Here is a 21,081-nt window from a genome sequence, read left to right as displayed (position 1 = left end):
AGCAGCCTAAGTGTCCATCAACAGATGAATAGATAAAGAAGATGTGGTACACACACACACACACACACACAAACACACACACACACACACACACACACACACACACACACAATGGAATACTACTCAGCCAGAAAAATGAAATTCTGCCATTTGCAACAGTGTGGATGCTCCTAGAGGACATTATGCTCAGTGAAATAAGTCAGAGACAGACAAATACTCTATATTATCACCTATATGTGAACAAACAAATGTATATAACAAAACAGAAATAGACTTGCAGAAGCAGAGAGCAAACTAGTGGTTACCAGTGGGGAGAGAGGAGGAGGGAAGAACAAGATAGGAGTAAGGAATTAAGAAATACAAACTACTATGTATAAAATAAATACAAAGCAAGGATATATTGTACAGCACAGGGAAAACAGCCATTATTTTATAATAACTTTAAGTTATTTATATATATAAATTTATATATAATTTATAAAAATATTGAATCACTATGTTGTACACCTGAAATGAACATAATATTATAAATTAAATGTCAATTAAAAAAGAACAATAAAACAAGGAAAGATGTTCAGAATAATCCCTGTGTGTGTGTGTGTGTGTGTGTGTGTGTCCGTCCATGTCCCTTAACTGTAGAATTACTTAACTATGGAATTAAGACTTCTCTTCTTTTTGGACTTGCCTACATTTTCTGCAAATAATTACTTTGTGTATTTAATTTCATAACAAATAACCACAACTTCACAGCTTACAACAACAGAAATCTATCCACTCACAGTTCTGGGGGCAAAAGTCTGAAATCAGGTGTTGACAGGGCCATGCTCCTTCCAAAGGCTCCCTGGAAGGGAGGCCTCTTCCAGCTTCAGGTGGCTATCAACATTCCTTGGCTTGAGTCCACATCACCCCAATCCTGCCTCCATCTCCTTGCCTTCTCCTCTTCTGTGTGTCTATCCTCTGAGTGTCCATCCCTAAAAGCCCTCTGCCGCTTACATTTAGGACACAATCAGATAATCCAGGATAAACTTTTTCTCTCCAGATCCTTAACTTAATCACATTTTAGTCACTCTTAACCATATAATGTAACAGTCACAGCTTCCAGGGATTAGGACGTGGACATATTTTAGGGGAGCTACCTTCAGCCCATTACACCTTATAATCAACAAAAAGAAATCTTTTGTTTTCCTTTTGGATACTCACTACTTTGTGCCTTGCTTTAGCCCAGAGCCCAGTGCCTAACTCATGATAGACGTGAAGTAAATATTTGTTGAAGGGACGAATAAACTGCCCAGAGTAGACACTGTGTTCAGGATGGGAGATTATGGATTACTACTTTCCTTTCTATTTTTCTTTGTTATTTTTTTCTTACTATAATTTTCAGATGCCATTAAAAGTTATTTCCTTTTTTTTTTTACCTATATTCAAAAAGTTGTCTCTCTAAAGCTAGGAAGCTAAAAACTTCCAAAAGCTCCATATTGTAGTACAGAAGTGGGAAGTCAAGCTTTCTTGGCTTGGGCTCCATCCTAAGAAGCTAAGTGAAGAGCCCCACCCCTTGAGGCCCCTCCTACAGCAGTTTCTCTTCTGCAGCCACCCCACAGCAACACAGAGCTGGAGACCGATATGTTAAGAAAGGTTCCCTTCTGTCATTTTGCCGTTCTCCCCCCGGCACAGGAAACACTGATGAGATCCACATCATGAATATAGTACCTGGTCTTCTTCCTGAGAATTCCTTCAGTTCTACGCATCACTTAACCCCATTTGAGCAATAACACTGAACATCTGCAAGGTCTAGCTCAGGAAGAATAAACAGATGTGCCTGTGCTCACACACACACGGAAAACATGCTAAGAGATCGTGTCACTCTTTACACACAGCATCGGGATCCTTCTAAACACAACTCCTCAGGCAGTCAGAGCCATCAGTCCAATTTGGCATAAATGCCATTTTTCAATCCTCATCCAGCCTGTGCTGGAGAATGTATCTTTATCATCAACAAACACTTGCTGAGCTCCTACTGTGCACAAAGGCTCACAGTCTAGGTGTGGGTTCAGGAAAGTTAACAAAAAAGAGATACAAGGCAATGCCAGGGAGCCTGTGCTAATGGCCAAACACGTGACAGATCAACTTGTTGGAAGAGTTTAGATGTTGGTGGAGACGCGTGAAGACTCCAAGAAGGCTGCTGGAGGAAATCAGGCTGTAGGCAACCGCTGAAGGAAACACTGGATCTAGATAAGCGGGCAAACACGGAGAGAAAAATCTCAACTTGAAGAGGAATGTGACCCAGACTTTGGAGACAGACAGGAATGCACGGGATGTTTTGGGGGAATGGAGAGCAAACCAGTTTAGCTAATACCAATGCCATTCAGGTGACATTCAGCTCAAATGTCACCTTCTTGGAGAGGCCTTCCCTGACCAGTCCAGCAAAAACGGGTTTTTCTTCATGGCCATCCAGTCTGTGAGCTCCCCAGGACAGGGATCTTGTTTGGTTTGTTCACATCCATGCTTCCAGCATCTGGAAGAGAGCCTGGCACATAGTAGGTGCTCAGAAAAAATGTACTGGATAAATGAATGAGCCAAGGGTTCCTGTAGGGGAACTTGGAAGCACTCAATATGGAGAGACAGACGGGCTCAATTATTATTGCCTTTGAACATCAAACTAAGGACTTTGGCCCAAGGAAAAGCGTTGCAAAGTGCTTCCCATCCCTTCCATCAAATGTAGTTAAGTAGCTCAGGATCAGGAATTCTAGATTCAGTGCATCTTGGGATCACTGGGCTATGCAAAGTTTAGCAAGTTTGTTTTCTGTAGTTCTTTCACCTGCACCGTATCACTGTGGATATTCAAATGCTCCCCCAGTATTAACCCATATCCCTTTTTTCTTTTTTTCTTTAAGTGAATCATACTGAATTCAACGTTGCCTTCAAGACAGTTTGAGAAATGAAGCCGCAGAAGCTTTAGAGATGCTGGAGTGGGAGGTTCATGCATAGGCAACGGAATTCTTAGGAGGACCGATCCTAAAATTAGAAGGACAGATTAGAAGAGGAGGGAGACTTAAAACTCGGAGCCTAGTTTGGGGATTATAGCAGGAGTCATTCCCTCAATTACATGCCACACATGTGATGCGCCAGACGTTACTCCAGACAATGGGGATAAAGCAATAAACACAACAAAGTGTACCCCACATGCACAGGGCAACCATAATGTCCTGGTTTGTCCTGGCCAGGCCTAATTTTTGTCTGTTGTCCTCACACAGTTATTAAATAGTGCCATATTTACTCTCAAAATTGTCCTGGTTTAGATAGTAAATTAAACGGTCACCCAATTCATGGAATGAGAAGAGATCATGAGGCTAGCCCACAGGGCACCTTTGGGTTACTAGACACAGGGTCCCCAGCTGAGTAGACACAGCCCATAGGAGCACACTTGGTCGAGCAGCTAACCCCTTAGTGCAAATCGAATAAAGGCATCTTTATGGGAAGATGTTGGCCCTTCCAGGACACTCAGCTTAGAAGACAGAGCTCAGGCTGGATGTCTTGACACCTCTTCCTTACTGCACGCAGGGATTTGCAAGCTAGGTATGGATTCAGGAATGATTTTTTTAAAAGGACACAAGGAAATGCCTGGCCCAGCCCTCCTGTGCATTAAGCAACTGGCACAACCACTAGTTGATGTCCTGGAGATAATAAGCAAATAAATATGTAAGTATATACAACGTTAAGTAGTGGAATGTGCTGTGAAGAAAACCAACCTGAAGGAAGGGAACTGAGTGAGGGGCAGCCATACTGCATACTCCAGCAGGCACCACTGGTGGTGTGGTCTATGGAAGGGGCGCCCCCTGGGGTTGAGCAACATGGCCACCTGACAGGAGGTGCTATTTTAGAAAAAGTGGTCGGGAAAGGCCTCTCTGTGGAGGTGGTGGATCATCTGACACTGACTAAGGAAAGGGGTAGACAGGAGAGAAACATCACGGTGGGGGGGGGGGGCATACGACCTGGTGGCCGGCTTTGGGCGAGGACTTTGAGGGGTGAGTGTTAAAGCTGACATCAGGCTTTCATGCCTGAGGAACTAAGAAAATGATGGCACCACTCAATTCTGCCCAATTCGCTCAGCCTGCCAGAGTGGGTGGTGCAGGGAACACACCACCGAAACAGGCAACTTCTCTTGGGGAGTTGACCTTCACCATCAGGATTTCCCAACCTGTCTGGTGGAACTCTAGCTTGGTGGTATGTTAATTGGTGTTCCTAGAAAAAGTTGCTCAAAACAGATTGGGAAATGCTGGGTTAAGCAAAATTAAACAGCTTTCTTTACTAGAAGACTTCTCGGAGCTTTTAGTAGGCTAACATGCTCTGTGAATCCCTAGCAGGGACTACAGATGGAAGCCTGTCCTAAATTAGCTGCCCAAAGACATTTTTTTCACACAGTAATTCAGGAGACTAGTGTTCCCCACTGGGGGTGGAAGGGTACTGTGCTGTAGTCAAATGCCAAATGGGCCAGAAATAGAAAGCAGAGTCAGATTAGGGCTGAGGTGGGGGAGGCAGAGATAAGGGAGCCCCGAGGAGGACGGAGGCTCCACAGCTGTTGGGGCCCACAGCTGCCATGGGGCAGACCTGCCCGTGGCCACCCCACAGGACTGGCTTCACCCAAAGTGCAGTAGCAACCTCTGAGTCAAACCCCCTCGGGGCCAAGTTTAGCCTCTGACTGACTAGCTTAAGTCTGATCTCCCTGGGCCTCTACTTACCCTTCTATAAAATGGGCATAAAAATATTGCCCTCCCTCTGCTGGGTGGCACAAGGCGCTGGTAATTACTATTTGGCAGGGTGCTAAGGTGCTGACAAGCTTGACCTGACACATTTCTCCGCAGCTCCTCCAGACACTGCACCTCACCTCCCCAGAGGCTACGGGCCATCAGAAGCCCCTGCAGCTCGCACAGACCTCAGCAAAGCCGGGCCAGCAGGCAGGTGTCTCTCTCTCTGGCAGCATCTGTCAAAACGAGAGACTTGCCTAAACTTCAGCTGCCGCCTGGACATTGTGGAGGTGGGAGACCCACCTGCCGGCTGCCATCCTGGGGCCCTGCTGCGCCTGGGAGGCTGCTCGGGGCTGGGACACCCAGAGGGGTTGTCACCAGCCTGGAGGTGGCCATGTGGTGTCCTTCTACCTGAGGAGGGGCCCGCCCAACCAGGGCCTTCTCCAAGCCAGGTGATGACTACGTCCGAGGACCGAAGCCCAGCCCAGCCTGGTGGGACGAGCGAGCCAAGGTGGGTGCTGTGTGTCTGAGTGGGCAGGGAGAGGACGTCCAGTGGGCAGAGCTAGCCCTGCTCCAATCCTTCCACCAGGGAGGAAAAGAGGGTGCCTTCTTTCGAGTGCCAAGGAAACCCGGAGGTTCCTATACATTCGCTTAGCTTGCAAAACCAGCCTCCATCGCCGCTCCCAAGGGGTAGGACAAGCTTATGAAGCATGATGGCCTTTCTGTGGTGACTTTTTCCCTTGCTAGTCTGTGAGATTTTTACCCAGTTTCATCCACATGTGGAATGTTGGGGAGCCCGCAGAGCAGCACATGGCAACCTTGAATCAAATCTGGAGTCCCTTGGAACAAGTCTGCAGGTGATTGAAGTAATGCCTGGCCTTGAGCAGAAGGATGGGAAAGGGGTAGCTATTGGATCTCCCTGTGTAATTTTGAAATGCTAGCATGCTCATCTGCAGAGTGGGATCGCAGTAACATTAAGCTCTTCCAGGTGTCAGAACACACTCCTGTGTACTGGGCTTTCTCCTGTGACCCAGCTGTTAGGGCTGATGTACACCTTGCTTATTTATACCATCATGCCTTCTGTCCAGCCCCAAAGCCACCCTTACCTAGTGGGCTCTTGCTTTCATCCTTGGCTAAATTCAGCCACTGTAAAATGTGTTAAGAGAGAGCTGAGACTCTAGCAGATGGCTGTCCACATCTCCAGGCCCCTGGCACTGAACACCAGTTTAAAATCAAGATGTTTTAATCCCTAGAAACTGGGGGGCTAGATTGGGGAATGACGTCAGAGGCCTGTCTAGCTTAGCTTATAGCCCCCACCTTCTTTAACAGTCATCACTATCTTTAGCCCTAGCGTGTTACCAAGTGACTCGTCAATGTCACAGGGACCATGCAAAAAATCTTAGGCACGTCGTTAACCTCATTCCAACGTGTAATTAGCCTAAAAGGCCTCCTCGCTGCCTCCACTCAGCGTTACATCACAAAGAATCAGACATTTGCAGGACACCATGAAGACTTTAAAGAGTTAATTATGGCTCACTGGAGCCCATCCCCAGGAGCCCACGATCGAGGAATTAAACTGTTTATTTTCAAGTGTCAGTCTTCAAGAGAGCAGGCACAGCCACTTCCCCCATGGAATCTGAGACTGACATTGGTTTGAGAGTAGAGCCACCAAAGTACGCAGTGGTGGGTTAGAGGAGGGAATCTGACTCGGCCTTCCTCCGACTTTTGGCCATGTGTTTTCAGAGATATCATCTGTACAGTGTCAGAGAGAAAAGAGAACCAAGGAGAGCAGGAATTCTACTTACCCTCCTAGTTTCATGGGGCGAATCCAGCTAAAGCCATTTGTAATCTCTGAGCTGGAGAGACCAACAGTGTGTCCACAGTTCAAAGCAAGTTCAACCCTAATCTGGATGTTACAATCTGAGCCAATCTAACCATGCAGGCTCTGAGGACATTATTATCAGTCAAGTGTAATTATAGATAAAATAGTTTTATTAATCAGCTTCCTAAGAGGGCTGTGTTTATCTGATGGCTGAGCATGGCGTGGCGGGATCTGGGCTGTGTGTGGCGGGTCTCTGAGGAGGAGAGCAGGCCAGATACAGGAGGAAGTGTGGCTGGGAGCTGTGTCTGGGTGTTATGCAGGCTCTGAGTATGAGGAGTGGGAGTACATGGGGTAGAATTCTGCCTTTTCTCCCTACTCTTTGTCATAACTTGGATTTGTCATAACTCTTTTCCCCCCAAAAATAGGCTTTTCCGTATTTCTATTTAGCTAGGATCTATGGAGCTCCCAATTGCAGATTCCACCTGCAGGTGTCCTCTTTAGTCACTAACTGTCCACCAAATTTTCAAATCTTATCTCCAGATCTATTCTGGCTTGTCTTAAACAACCATCACTTTAAACTAGTTTGTCAGTTGCAAAGGATCCTGGCAGGGTAGCACTCCTGAACACTGGCCTGACCAGAAGTCAACTCCACTCACCTCTGGGCAGGATAAAGCTGCTCGGGGCCCAGACATTAACGGGATCCTCTGTAAAGTCTGCGATTGCAATTTAAACTTGTTTAAACATCAGGGGTCAGGTGGGTGTCAGGTAACACTGCACAGCTAGGTTCCCCCTCTGCTGAAGGCTGAGCCACTGCCCAGGGACTGTGGAAGAGGCATGGAGCCAGCCGGGCCACCTCTGCCCTTCCCCCCAGTCGGCTCGCAGCGCTAGCTACTTGAACTGGCCTCTCTCAGCACAGCCGTGTCTGCTGGCGATTATGCAACTCACCGCTTGCTTTGGCTGGAACGCTTAACCCCAGTTGATTCTTTCCTCCCTCAGGAGGCCTTGTGCAAAATCTGTCATCTGCCTTAATGCAGAGGTGCCACCTGACCTCTGCCTGAAGTGACAGCTACAGCCAGGGGTGGCTACAACCCCCAAGTCAGAAAGACCAAGAGCCCGTTTCTGTCCCATAGAGGCAGGTGGCATCCATTCCATTCTCCCCTAGATACTGCAGAAGGGTGAACTTGCCAAAGCCCATGCACGGAGCTTTGCAGACAGATGTAAACTGTGCCAGCTGGGATCTCTATGGCCATATGGCAAATCTGGCTGGCCACTCTGTAAAGTGAGCTGTTGGGATTCCTGAAGCTTCTTTGTTCCCAAAAGGGCATGTTGGACCTCAGGGGAAAAAAGTCTGGATGAGGGAATGAATATTATATAAAAGTATTGCTCCATTTAACATAATTAAGGGCTGTTGGCCAAATATGGAGGCCTTCTCCTAACTCCCAAGGTTGATATACTTTTGACAGATGCCAGATAAGAGACTGCAAATGAACAAAGGGACAGATGAGTATCTACTAGGTACGAGATGCACACATCTGTATTACTTTAATTAATCTAGTAAGTAGCTAATATTATTCTAATTGTGCTGATTAGGAAACCGAGGATTGGGTAAGGTTAGTGGTGGTGATGATGTAGCAGCAGGAGGCAGTGCAGCCCTCGTTTACTGAGTGTTAAGTAAATGTCAGGCTATGGGCTAAGTAAGTACTTATTTTACAACCTCTCATTCAATCCACACCAAAACTCTGAAGTAACAATGTGTTTATCCAGGCTTTTAGATGAGGAAACTGGCTCAGAGAGATAAGTATCACTAGCTACCAAGTGACAGCACCGAGCTTTGAGCCCACATCTATCACCTAGAGCTCCTTCTCGCACTTGTTTTTTTCTTAGATACCTTCTCATCTGGCTTTTGCTCATCGCAATACCACAGTTGCCTGTTTAGTTCTTGTATCACTTGCTAATGTCCCACATCTCACTGGTTCTTTGGAACCAAAGGGATAGCTGTCAACTCAGAAGGAACCTAAATCCTACCTCTCTGCCTTGGCACGTTGAGAGGAATTAAAATATCACTTCATGAAGAGATGAGGGAGCATGACAGCCAGGACTAAAGGAGACACCTGTCTTCACTTTGACTCCAACAGCTCAGCGATAACTTCCCCAAATGCAGGCCCTGGACAAACACCCTGGGGAGTGACACGTTCCTTATGGGAACCTCCGCGGGTTTGCAAATTCAAGGCACAGACAAGTCAGTGTTGATGCGAACCTCTTGTTGAGGTTGGGCAGCTTCCCAAATTTGAAGGCTCTCCCCTCAGACTTATAAGTACTAATAAGTACCAGGAATCACTGGATTTCAGTTAGGATATGATGACAAACTCTAGAATGAAGCAATAAATCAGACAAGTTCATAATAGTGATAGACTGCAATTTTGTGAAAAGCGCAATGCCTCAGTCCTTACACCATTCTGTACTTACTACCAAGACTATTTCTCTGAATGAGTTTCCCAACAATACCAAAGTCAGGAAATTTCCGTGTGTAATTCAGACCTTTGCATTTTTCATGGCAAATTAAGCTGTGGGAGGCAGCAGAAGATTGCAAGGAAACAACTAAAGATGACAGTACTAGTTCAAAATGAGTGGGAGAAGAAAACCGAGCAACAATCTCTGTAAAAAATAACAGCGGACCCTGGAAAGATACACAGGCGAAGAGTAAGAGGAAAATCAACGTTTTTGACGAAGTATCATTGCTTCCCTGCGCAAATATGCCCCTGAAGAACAGACAAGATCTGAGGACTCCTCAAACTCAAAGTCCTCATCAACCAGCCAGAGAGCCGCCCCACCCAGTTCACAGGGGCTGATCCCCCAGGCACCACGATTCAAACGTCCAGGGCTGCCACGTGGTGACACAAGGGAAGACTCAAGTCAACCTTCCATGAGCTCTGGGGCTACCCACTCATTCTGTCCCCCACACACCTGCAGGTTTCCTCTTGTTGGAAACAGCCTCTCCTTCTGGTTATTCCATACATCGTAGAGCATCGTGGGCAGTGGCCTGAGTTTTGAATCAGGCAATCCTAGGGGGCACCCTGGCTCTGCTACTGGTTAGCTGTAGAACCTTGGGCAAATTACTGAAGCTCTTTGACCTCAGTTCCCCCTTCTGTAAAATGGGGATAATTAACAGCCCCAACTTCTACAGTTGTTGTGCTTGGCACATATTAAGGAACCGTTTTTACCAGGTCATTCTAATTTTTTCTGGCCCAGCTCAAATGCCACATCCCACAGGAAGCTTTCTCTGACTTGTTCCAACCCTTCCTGACCTCCCCCTCCCTGTAGGTCCTACAGCCACTAACTCAAAATTTGGCTTGGACCTCTGAATATTTCCTCCCCAAATCTCTGTTAGAGCATCTATTACCTGAAGGCGTCAGGTCTTTAAGACAACTAGGTCTCACTTTTTTTTTAATACTCCTGAAAATACTGGGCTATTATATATATTTTTTTTTAATTATTATGTTTACTACATTCACATTTTAACATTTCTGAAATCAGGATAAGCTCTATAATCTAACTGCACATTTAACATAATGTTTTCTCCCCACGATGATTACCTAAATCAATGATGTATATTATAATCAACAACGTCTTATAAATCAGATTTGGCTGATTGATGAGGGTAGAGCTATGCAAATCCAATTATAAATTTCCCCAGGAACCCTCCTCCCTCTTCACCCTCCATCCTCACAGCCACGTCCGCCCCCAGTCCCTTCACTGAAGACATGCCTTTGGATGACAACTGGCAGAAGTGAGTTCGGTGTAGAGACACGGATGTCGGTGTCGTCACACCCATTATCACACTACATCTGTGATCATTCCCACTGACAGGCGAGGAAACTGAAGTTCAGATGGTTAAGTTCACCAGCAAGTCTGGCATCAGCTCACCTGTTGGAAGATTGAACCTTTAATGATTGACTGATGGATTATCTACTGATAGCTTAACTTTCATTAATGAGGTTCCTGAATTAACCAAGCGAATGAGTCATGGCTGGAGGGATTCGTCCATTCAGTACCAGTTCATGGCAGCACCATCAGTACCACAACATCCTCCAACCAACACTGTGGACTGGCCACCGGGGTCAATGACATCCATTCTTCAAATTGTCACCCCTAGCAACTCTCTCAGGAAGCAAGCCCTCGTGCTTGCCAGGGGACTGATGTTTGGTAGGAAAACAACTAAAGAAAATTCTGCCTTCAAGAATTCTTCCTTTGAGAAGGCTTCCCTTAGCTGGACCTCTCAGATCTGTGCCTTTGAAAAGCCATTATGGCTTCGGAGTCATTTGGGTAAACCTAAAACATAGGAACATTGATTAAGTTGGCTTCCAGTATCTTTACAGGAAGAAAGGAGACTGAACGTACAGTCCTGCAATTGTGTCTGCTGTTTCATAAACATTGTCATCATTCAACCGTAAAATGACAAAATCAGTATTCTTATTCTCATTTTCATTATGGTTCTGCCAGCCATGGACTTTGCCACTGAAGGCAATCATGATGCCATCAGTGCTGGAAATCACACAAAATTCAATTCTTCCATGAGGCTCATAGACAAGGAGGGATTATCAGGGGAGCCACTTCACTGGTACTATCTGCTGAACTGGGGCCCCTGGCCAGCAGAAGGGACAGTATGAACAGCTACAGGATGAGCTGGATATAGGAGACTGGGGAAAGATGCTCGAAGAGGAAATAAAGCAAATACACAATCTACCAACAAGAATTGCTGGAGCACTGATTTGTGCATTAAGTCCATGTTGGGTGTTTCAGGGAACAACAGATTTATAACCCTTATCCTTGCTTTTAAGGATCCTAGCAGCAACCTGGGAGGCCTAAGAAAATTTATATCAACTTAGATTCTGGCTCCAGAAGTACCAAATGATAGCATAATGATGAAGCTGTGGACTCTGGTACCATCTGCCTAGGCTCAAATCCTGCTTCATGTTTTACCAGCTGTGTGATATTGGGCAAGTTACTTGAACTCTCTATGCCTGTTTCCTCAAGTAAAATTTAGATAATAATAATGGTATCTACCTCAGAGGAATGATGTAAAGATTAAGTGATTTAATAGGTGTAGCATGCCTAGACAGTTCCTGGCACCTATTAAATGCCAGATAAATGGTAGCGATTATGATTATTCATTGCAGAAAGGCAATATTATCCTACTTGGTATGGTAATGCTCAAAGGTCAGTGATCTCAGTCAACATTTATGTTTCTCTCCATAGATCACAACAGCCACATTCGATGAGAACTTACTATGCACCAGGAATCACAGTAATATTTCCAGATGAGGAAACTGAGGCTCTGAAAAACTGATGCCTCATCTCATGTCTTCCAGGTGGCAGGTGCCGGGAGTTTTCATACACACCCCCTGACAGAAAACTTTTTATTCTTAAATTTCTAAGTCAGTAGAGCATAGAAAATGTAATCTTACTCCAACAGACTCTTTTCTGAAAAATCGTTTCAGGATCATAGAGGCAGGGATCCTAATCCTAAGTTCATACATTTCACCATCACCCTGCAAATCTGTCCTGCTAATGGCATCACCTATGAATTTACCTAAATATAGTTTTTAAACTCACATTTGTTTTCAGGCTGTGCTGCCTCTTGGGGTGATGGTGAGGGTCCCTGCTTTCACTCTAACATTCAGAGCTGCAAGTTGGACACAAGGTCTTGGCTGCCCAGGAGAGCTGGAAGCACAGTGCACAAAGGCAGAGGGTTCTCAAAGCTGTCCCGTAGGTGACCGAGGACACTATTTTTCAGCCTAAGTTAGGCTGAGTTTCTGCTCTTACAGGGAAACAGGCAGTTCTCAGCAAGACACTTGAGAGCTGGTATCCAAGTCAGATCCTGGCCCAGTAGCTGTGGACACCTGACTGAGCTGCTAAACTTCTTCCTTTCTTTGTCTATAAGGGGGAGGAGAAGGGAGAAAGCCACCATGTAGCTCATTACATCCAAAAAGGTTAGAAGTTGAGTAAGTTAACGAGTCCGATGGCCTGTTTTGCTTTGAGTGAAAAAGCAGAAACAGGGCCTAACATTGGTTCTACAAACTAGCTGCTCCCTTCATCTGGTCGGAAGGCATGAGGGGGTAGGAAATGGTGGAGAAGGGGTTTGTGATTAAAGTGCTCTCTCGAAGAAAATGCTATGATCAGAACGAAACAAAGGGCTTATTTGGTGCTTCAATTGGAGGACCTCATGCAACCCTCACAGCACCCAGTGGATAGATCCGGTTATTTGCGTTAGAACTAGTTATTAACTACCTAGTTAAGTGATTCAAGGTGACACGACTAGAAAATGATGGACCTAGAATTTGAATCCGAAGCCGTCTGGTTGCACGGTCTGTGTTCTTAGCCACTGTCCCATTCTGCCCCTTCACCTTACCACGCGAGGGGGGTAGGGGGGAAGGAGGATGCCCGATGAAATATACAAAATCGCAGGACTCCGCCAGCCCAGGAGGGGGCACCGCGGCTGGATTCCAGAGTTTCCCCTCCAGCTTGCCCCAAAGAGAGTTCCCAGCAAATGCAGGATCCCGCAAAGCTCCCAGAGGCAAGAATTCTCAGCTTGTTTACTGAGTCCCCTGGGGTTGGGGGGAGGGGGGAGCCGGGCACAAAAGCAGGATAAAGGTAAACTTTCTGCGTGTGAGAACCATTCCCCCCTCCAAGGAGCCGTGTCACACTGTATGTCACCGTCATCAAAGGGGCTGTGCATAAACCTGAAAAACCAAACGGACCTGTCTGTAGGTGTTACTTATATCACAAGGCTACAGGTGCCTTTATTTCCACTGTACGCTGGTGCTGAGAGCGCCCGCCTTCTCTTGCCTTGAAAGCCTCCTCTTGGACCCTGCACCGCTGCCCTCACGTAAGCACCTTTTCTTTGCTCTTTTGGATGAACTGTAAGGGGTGTCGGGGGTTAGAGACTCCGGCTGGGGCCTGGGTCTTTAGGTCCGCCTCCAGCTCCTGACTGCCGCCGGCCTGCTGCCACTTCCATCAGTCACAGTGCCTCCTGGGAGCTGTTTGACTAGGTTGAACTGCTGGCCTGAGAAAGACATTTTTGCCTCCTCAGGCTGTATAGCCACCCACCTCCTCCTCGGCAGCCCCCCGCCCCACCCCCCGCTCCCTTCGGATCGCTTGATTAAACCAAGGGGAACTAAGAGGGAATGCACACAGACACTCCATTCTCTAAAGCTAACCTTAGGAAGGGAAGCTGGATTTTACAGCAAAGATATCCAGCTTCAAGCAAAGCCCACCTCCTCCTGCTAAATTCCTCCTTTTCTCATTGGCCTGCTCCTGGCCCCCTCCTGAAACAAAGATAGCTGCCTTGATACAGTTTGGGGCATTTTTCAAGAGTTTGTCTGTATATAATGGCTTAAAGGAAACCCATTCTGCCCTCGCACACCAGCTCAGTATAGAATGCTTCCAGAAAAGCAATGGTTAGGGTTTTTCCACTGTATTTGTTCTCAGACTGCAGTGTGTGGGGCTCTTGTGCGTTCGCCCCCTGCTGGCAGCCGCCGGTGGCACATGCTCCCTTCAACTGACGCTGGGGACCCCTGTTTAGATGTGCTACGAATTTTACAAACTGGAAAGGTTGTCAGAGATCAGTAGGAGCAACCTCTCCGTTTTACAGATGAGGAGACTGAGGCCTAGAAAGGTAAAGTGATATCGGGGGACAGTTTCATGTTTTAGTCTAGCTTAAAGAGCCAGGGAAACGGGTTGTTTGCAGCTCGGAGTGAAAGCTTAATTTTTTGTGCCCATGTTCTCTGTGATAATGTTCTTCGTGATTCAGTGTGTTCTCGGCAGGAGTTTTCGCAGGGTGGTTTTTTTTTTCTCAGAAGTCACCTGAGTAGCAATCTTTTAGAAGTACTGATTACAATTGATTTCCCCCCCACCCTCTGGGACAGGAATGGACATACGTATTATGCCCACTTATCTAAATATATTACCTAATTTTATTAACTCCTTGGGACATCCTGAGGATTGCATGTTAAAATCCCCATTTTAGAGAGGAGCTTAGAGAGGGTCATGGATTTTTACATACCACATCTCATATGAAGCAAAAATAAAGGATAAAAAATAAAGTTTTGACAGACTGAGAAGTGAGACGTGTGTCCTGCCCCCCTTGCCTTGGGCGTGGCAGAGGTAGGATCTTAACCCAGATAGATTTAATCCAAAACTGATGAGCTTTGTCTTGGAGCCTACAGAACACTATAGGGGGTTCCTCCTATGAGTCTTTGCTGCACCTTCAGCAAAACAACTAAAAGCGAACAAACACACAAACTCCCTACTCAAGCCAAAGAAAGACAAGGAATCACTTGGCAAGACATCAGCAAGTCAGTTCCCACAGCTGCTCTGGTTTCTCCCAGAAGAACAAACACTCAAACACCCAGCCCACAATCTTTTAACAGCAAGTGTTGAAATCGTCCATTGGGTTTTTCTCCACGCGTCCCTTCTTAGGGAGGTCTGAAGGGTGGGAAGTTGGCCCTGCCTCATCGCAGGGCTTGGGTCCTGGTGGACAACTGGGATACCGCGGAGGCTTTAGAGAAGGAAAAGCATTATTCTTCCCAGTGAGACTGCTCAGATGATGGGATCAGGGAAGGCCCTCCTTGGTCCCCTTTACCAGGGAAGGCCCTCCTTGGTCCCCTTTACCATGGTTTACACCCTCATGGCCTTGTTCTGCCCAGCGATGTTTTGGCGCATAAACAGCCAATGTGTAGGTGCTTAATTGGGTGAATTTTTGGTCACATGCCCAGAGTGAAGTTGATGATCTCTGCCAGGGTCAGGAAGGAATTTTCCTCCTCTGGCAAACTGGCCAAGGCTGGGTGGTTTGCTCCTTCTGCTCTCTCTGGAAGGCTGAGCAGAGGTGCCATGAGCACCACACCTGTGACTGCTGCCTCTGACTTGTGTGAGGGCAAGAAGCCCGGAGGCCTGTCTCTCTGACTGTGCGGACCCTCCCTGTGCACCTTGGTGAGTGAGCCGGCTCTCAGAAGGGTTAGGAAGCCACTGGAGACATCGGGGACTTCAGCGTCCATGCCATTTTCAAAGGTACCTGCAGCCAGCCTTTCTCGTGCATGGAAGAGAGCCCACTCGATTCCTCCCCCTTGTGCGGAATGTGCTTGATCCTTTCCTACTTACTAGGCAGCTGAAATGTTGTCTACACTTTAGGGAAACTGATTCCAGTTGCCGTGGGTCTATGGATGGGCAGTGAGTGAGGCTCTAGAGTTCTTAAGGGGCCTGGCTAGCGCAGGCAAAGAATGTCCAGAGTCCACAGCTGAGCATGGGCATAGGAGGAAAGGGAGAAGAGAAAACTGGGGGAATTTTTAGAGCTAAAAGCTTCATCTCCATAGTGGTTGAATTTTACTCCAATTCAGTGAGCTTACGTGCCTGCATGTGTACGTGTGTATGTGTATGCATTGTGCACGTGTGTGGATGTGTCAGCTAAATCGGGTGGGTTCCTACAGAAAATCATGCAGCTAGGGCACATTTTGGAGTTGGCCTCATCGGTGTGTTCATTTAGCAGATGAAGAATTGAGGCTTGGAGAGGAGCAAGAGGCAGAATCATGACTCCCAGCCCAGTGCTCTTTCCATGATGACAAACCAGCCAGCCTCTCACAACACAAAAATGTGTGGTTAGAACAGCAGGCCTAGGACCCTCCCTGGGCGTCCTCTTCTTGTCCTTCCAGGTCTAACCCAGTGCTTCGCAGACTCTTTTGTTATTATCGCCCCTACTAAGGAGTCTTTTTAGATCATTGTTTCTTAATTGAACCCGCTCCATGAAATGTTACTATCCCAGATTTACCGTTTATCCTTTATGTACTGTGGCCCTTTGGAGGATCACAAAGAATAATAATGTCTAAGATTTTTTTTGACCCTCAAGAGTCAGTTTTTTCCATCTGGGGTCAATGTCTCCCCCGTTGGGAATGCATGTTCTGACTTCAGGCCTCGGCCTACATATCATTGGGCCTCCAAGTCCCCACTAAGAAATGGGGCTGCAAACAGCTGTTCTTTCCCACCACCCTGTCCCACCTACATTAAAGAAACCTTAAGAGCTAAAATGTTCAATTATCGCCAGGCCCATAGAGGGCCTAAGACGCTGGGCAGCTGAATAAAAAGCAGCCATTATTCCTGAACTTCCACAGCTAGAGCCTGCTGGCTTAGTGGCCAAGGTCTTTTGTGGAGAGTCCAGAGTTAATAATTCCCTCCTCCTACTGCAATAGCAAGGGGGGGGGGGAAGCTGCAGCCTTTTATAAAACACATTTTTCCACAAAGCAAAAAATTAATTACAGAAGAAAAATAGCACATTGTACACCTGAGAGAGCCCTTTAAGAAAGCCTAATGGATATAATTTGCCACAGAAGCAACTACCAAAGGGGATCAGAGACATAGGGCACCGTGTAGGGCACGAGAGAGATGACAGAGCAAGCGAGTGGGCTGGTGCAAAGAGGAAAAAAGAAATCTTTAAAAGGAGACAAATATCGGATTGCACAAAAACTTTCTTAATTTTTATATGATCAAATTCAATTTGCTGAGTGACTTCTCAGAGCTATCTGTCAGGTGGAGATGAGGAGGTGCGCACTCCTGCTGTGGCGTTTTGTATCTGGAGGATTTCTAATTAACACGGAAGACCTGGGGACTATTTTCAGTTTCCTTCTACGCAGAGGCCACCTCTCCTCTCTCCAAACCCACCCATGAAAGCCGTGTCAGAGGTCTGCCTCCTCTTCCTCAGTTTCTGAAGCCTCCAGCTCCAAGAGGCAGGGGGCATTTTTACCTTTAGCCCTCACGTGGGGGAACTTATCTGAGGTCGAGTCCAGAAAGCGGAATGGGCTCTGGGCTCCAGGGGCCCTCCCCTCTCTCGTAATCCACTACCCCCATCCCTCGTCATCCAGCCGCTTGCTTAGGATATAAAACCAGCCAATCCGTGGGAAAATCAGAGTCCAAACCCAGGCAGCCTTGACCTCTGTTTGATACGGCTCCCAGGCGGAGATCCATGACCGTGATAATCCGCTGGGCACGTTAACCCTCTCTGGGCATCAGGAAGGAGGCTTCCTAGTGGGGTCTGGTGACTCTCTCCGATGATGGCCCAGAGAGAGTGCCTGTGTGTGAGAATCTGAACACAGTCATTTGTCTATGTCTGGAGAACAGTCCTTGTGCACATCTGATGGTGATGATGATGACAGATTTGCAAAGACCCCCAAAGAATTGGTCTTTGGTTCTGGAATCAACAATGCTCGCCCTTCTCAGGACTGAGGTCCTATTTGATATGTAACTGCACCTGGGATGTGTCTGTGAGCAGGTGAGACCATGAGAGTTTTTAGAAAGGGAAGTAGATGGGTCGAGAGTTGGAAAATTTTAGAATTCTCTACACTGTAAGGCTGCCACCCATTGGCTGTGTGACCCTGACAAAGTTCCACAAATTCCCCGGGACTTAACTTTCTCAACTGTAAAATGACGGGGAGAGGGAAAAGACCGGACCAACATGCAGTGCTCACACCACTCACAATACACAAGATAAATCCAGTTGGGGTAGGCAGACCTTTTCTTAAAGCACCAGAGAGTAAATGTTTTAGGATTTGCAGGCCTAAAGGCAAAATCAAGTACATTATGTCCATACTTATATAACCATTTAATATGTAACCATTTAAAAATGTAAAATCATTTTTATCTGTGGGCCATTCAGAATATGTGGTGGGCTAGATTGTGCCTGTCGGTTGTAATTTGCTAACCTCTGATCCAGGTGGTGCATGGATGACTAATTTTTACTTAAATGCTTATGTCTTTATTTTTATGTATGTTAAATGAATACTGACTTTCCACGTACAGTGGTAATATAAAGTTTTCCTTTTAAATACATGTAGTTATGTTAAACAGAAATAGAGGTGATTTTTTTTAATGTATTAATTATCACGGAGGCAGGCAAACGACTAAAGTTTGGGAAACACTGGACTAGATGATGAATAAACTCCTGACCATCTTAAAATTCCATGTGCTTAATAACCCAAGACCTGGAATCTAGTCTTTGCTCTGACAGTTACCAGCTGTGTAATCATGAGCTGCCGTGCCCCCTTTGCAAAAGAGGGTAGAATCAACTCTATCTCATCAATTTACTGCAATAATCATAAAAGAAGCTGAGTGAACATATTTTTCTAATTCACTAAACAAATTGTCCTTTTTTTCCTTCAACCGAGGGAATAGGAAACAGCAAAGAGAAACTTGAAAGATGAGACTGGCGTGGGCAAGAATGCTTGTGAGTGGGGGGCCCAGGCCCGTTTTTTTCTATCCGCTTTCCAACTTCGATCAGAGACCTTCTCCCAAAGCTTCCCAATCACCAGTGTGTGCAGGGACTAGAGCACAGCGAGTAGGATCAGGACTTCTTAAATAGAACAACCTGAGTTGTCACCCAAACTCTACCACCTGCCAGCTGGGTGGTGCGGGACATGTTACCTGCAATCTCGGAGCGCCCATCCCTTATCTGCAAAACAGAACCCTACCAGAGCCCATCTCAGAGTGGTTGCACTGGGGACACCATGAATAATGAACGTCAACTGCTCAGCCCAGAGCCCTCAGTGAAGCAAGTGTGTTACAATTATCACAGGTCCACACGCTCCTATCCAGAACCCTGGGGCGAGATGTGCTGCAGAATTCAGAATTTTTCAAGGATTAGGAGGCTTACACAAGGCATACAGAGCACAGCACAAAATACCCCTCTCAAGGAATTGCCTGCTTGCCAGGACTGCTTAAATACAGTAATATTTCTGCAGTGTATCATAGGAATATTCATCAAGTAGGACAAATAAACTATGCAGCCTGTCTATAGTTTATATATGACTATATAAACATATAGTATTGGTTTGTATACAAAATAGAAGCATAGATGTCACATATATATGACATTATATAAAACCTACATAACATCAGTTCAGGACTCTTTTTGCTGGGAAATAAGTTTGCACCAAACACACACACTCTTTCAGTTTCAGAGCTTTCGGATTTCAGAATGTGGATAAGTGTTTGTGGGTATATTCATGTATAACAATCTTGCCCTGTTTTCAGAAGCATATTGTTAGACACTATAAGCCAGCATTCAGGGGTCAGGTGTGAGAGGATAGCAAAAGTAAAGGAGGCGGCACCACTGCATAATAAAAGCCTTCATCCTGAAATCCCATCTTTGCCACTTACCGGCCATGTTACCCGGGCAACTGACTTCAACCCCTCTGCCTCAGTTTTCTCATCTCTAAAATGGAGCTATACACACAAACCTCACAAGATGTGTCAAGGATTTAAATAATGTCACCAGGGAAAGCACTGAGAGGGGTCCCTGGCTCCTGGGAGGCTGCCTGATTTATAAGTGTTTGCTATCATTATTAAAAACCAGGCATCGCCCTGCCGGGGGCTCCTGCAGTGTGGCTTCCAGGAACCATCATCCGCCTCCTCACAGCCTCTCCTGCCATTACAGGGTGATGTTGGACTCAGTGACACACAGCACCTTCCTGCCCAACGCGTCCTTCTGCGACCCCCTGATGTCGTGGACTGATCTGTTCAGCAATGAAGAGTATTATCCTGCCTTTGAGCATCAGACAGGTGTGTACATCTGGAGAAGCCCATCTGAGCTCGGACAGGTGGGGCAGGAGGTGGTGCTGGCCTCAGGTGGGCGTCCAGGCAGTGCTGGGGGCCTGAAAATGCCAGCTCTCACCAGTGTTCAGGGCAGAGGAAGGGTGCCTCTACAGAGAGGAAAGCACTGGAATCCTCGCCCCATCCTCTTCCCAGCTCTGTGGCCTTGGGGGACTCCACTAACCTCTCTGAGCCTTAGTTTGCTAACAGGTAAAAGGGAGATGATAATGCCAATCTCTTGGAGTTTTTATATTTAAACAATGTTGTAGAAAGAAACCCGTAACCCAAAGCCTAGTACACTGTGACTGCTTGATCATCATGGCTTAGCTAACATTCGCTAAATACTAGCTATGCCCCAGACCCTATGCCAAGCACCCATCTCATCCTTATAGAAATCTTATGAGAAGTAATTATTATTCTCATTTTATAGATTAAAAAAACAGGCACAGAGAGGGTGCATGACCTGCCCAAAGTCTCACAGTCAGTTATGTTTCATGCAGGTTGACTTGAGCACTTAACTATCCTACATGGTCATCTTATAAATGATGTAATGTGGTGGTTATTGATATTAATATGATTGATATTCTCTGAGCTTCTATTTCCTTGTCCTTAAAGCAGGGATGATGAGATTCACTGTAAGGATTAAGGGAACCAAACTGTGAAATAAATAGCCTGGCAGCAACAAGTGCTCAGTAAACAGGAGTCCCCTCGCTGTCCCCCAGGCCACCCTCCCACACTTCTTCCTCTCCCAGCCCAGTTTTCCCCACCTAAAGGTAGCACAGGGCCTCATGCAAATCCCATACCAAAGGGAGGCCAGCTGAGCTTTGCCCCAGAAACCCTCTGAGGGCCTCTGTCCCCAGGTACCTGGGTGACTGCACATCACAGCAA

At 46.5% G+C, this 21,081-nt stretch overlaps 1 protein-coding gene across 2 annotated transcripts in view; it reads left to right on the top strand.

The window, feature by feature from the left end:
* The first annotated feature begins 4,788 nt into the window (after positions 1-4,788).
* Positions 4,789-21,081, top strand: part of ELF5 (E74 like ETS transcription factor 5) — a 38,115-nt gene continuing 21,822 nt past the window's right edge. The window contains exons 1-2 of one of the 2 annotated variants that reach the window (XM_015251778.3): positions 4,789-5,253; positions 20,039-20,163. In XM_015251778.3, the coding sequence (XP_015107264.3) occupies positions 5,198-5,253; positions 20,039-20,163 (181 nt within the window). In that variant the 5' untranslated portion in view covers positions 4,789-5,197. Of the gene's footprint in view, positions 5,254-13,318; positions 13,451-20,038; positions 20,164-21,081 lie in introns of those variants that run through there. The other variant, XM_006198314.4, reaches the window with a different exon arrangement.

Source organism: Vicugna pacos, chromosome 10 (genome assembly GCF_048564905.1).
Source record: "Vicugna pacos chromosome 10, VicPac4, whole genome shotgun sequence".
Lineage (NCBI taxonomy): Eukaryota > Metazoa > Chordata > Mammalia > Artiodactyla > Camelidae > Vicugna > Vicugna pacos.
This window is presented reverse-complemented; position numbering and strand designations above follow the sequence as displayed.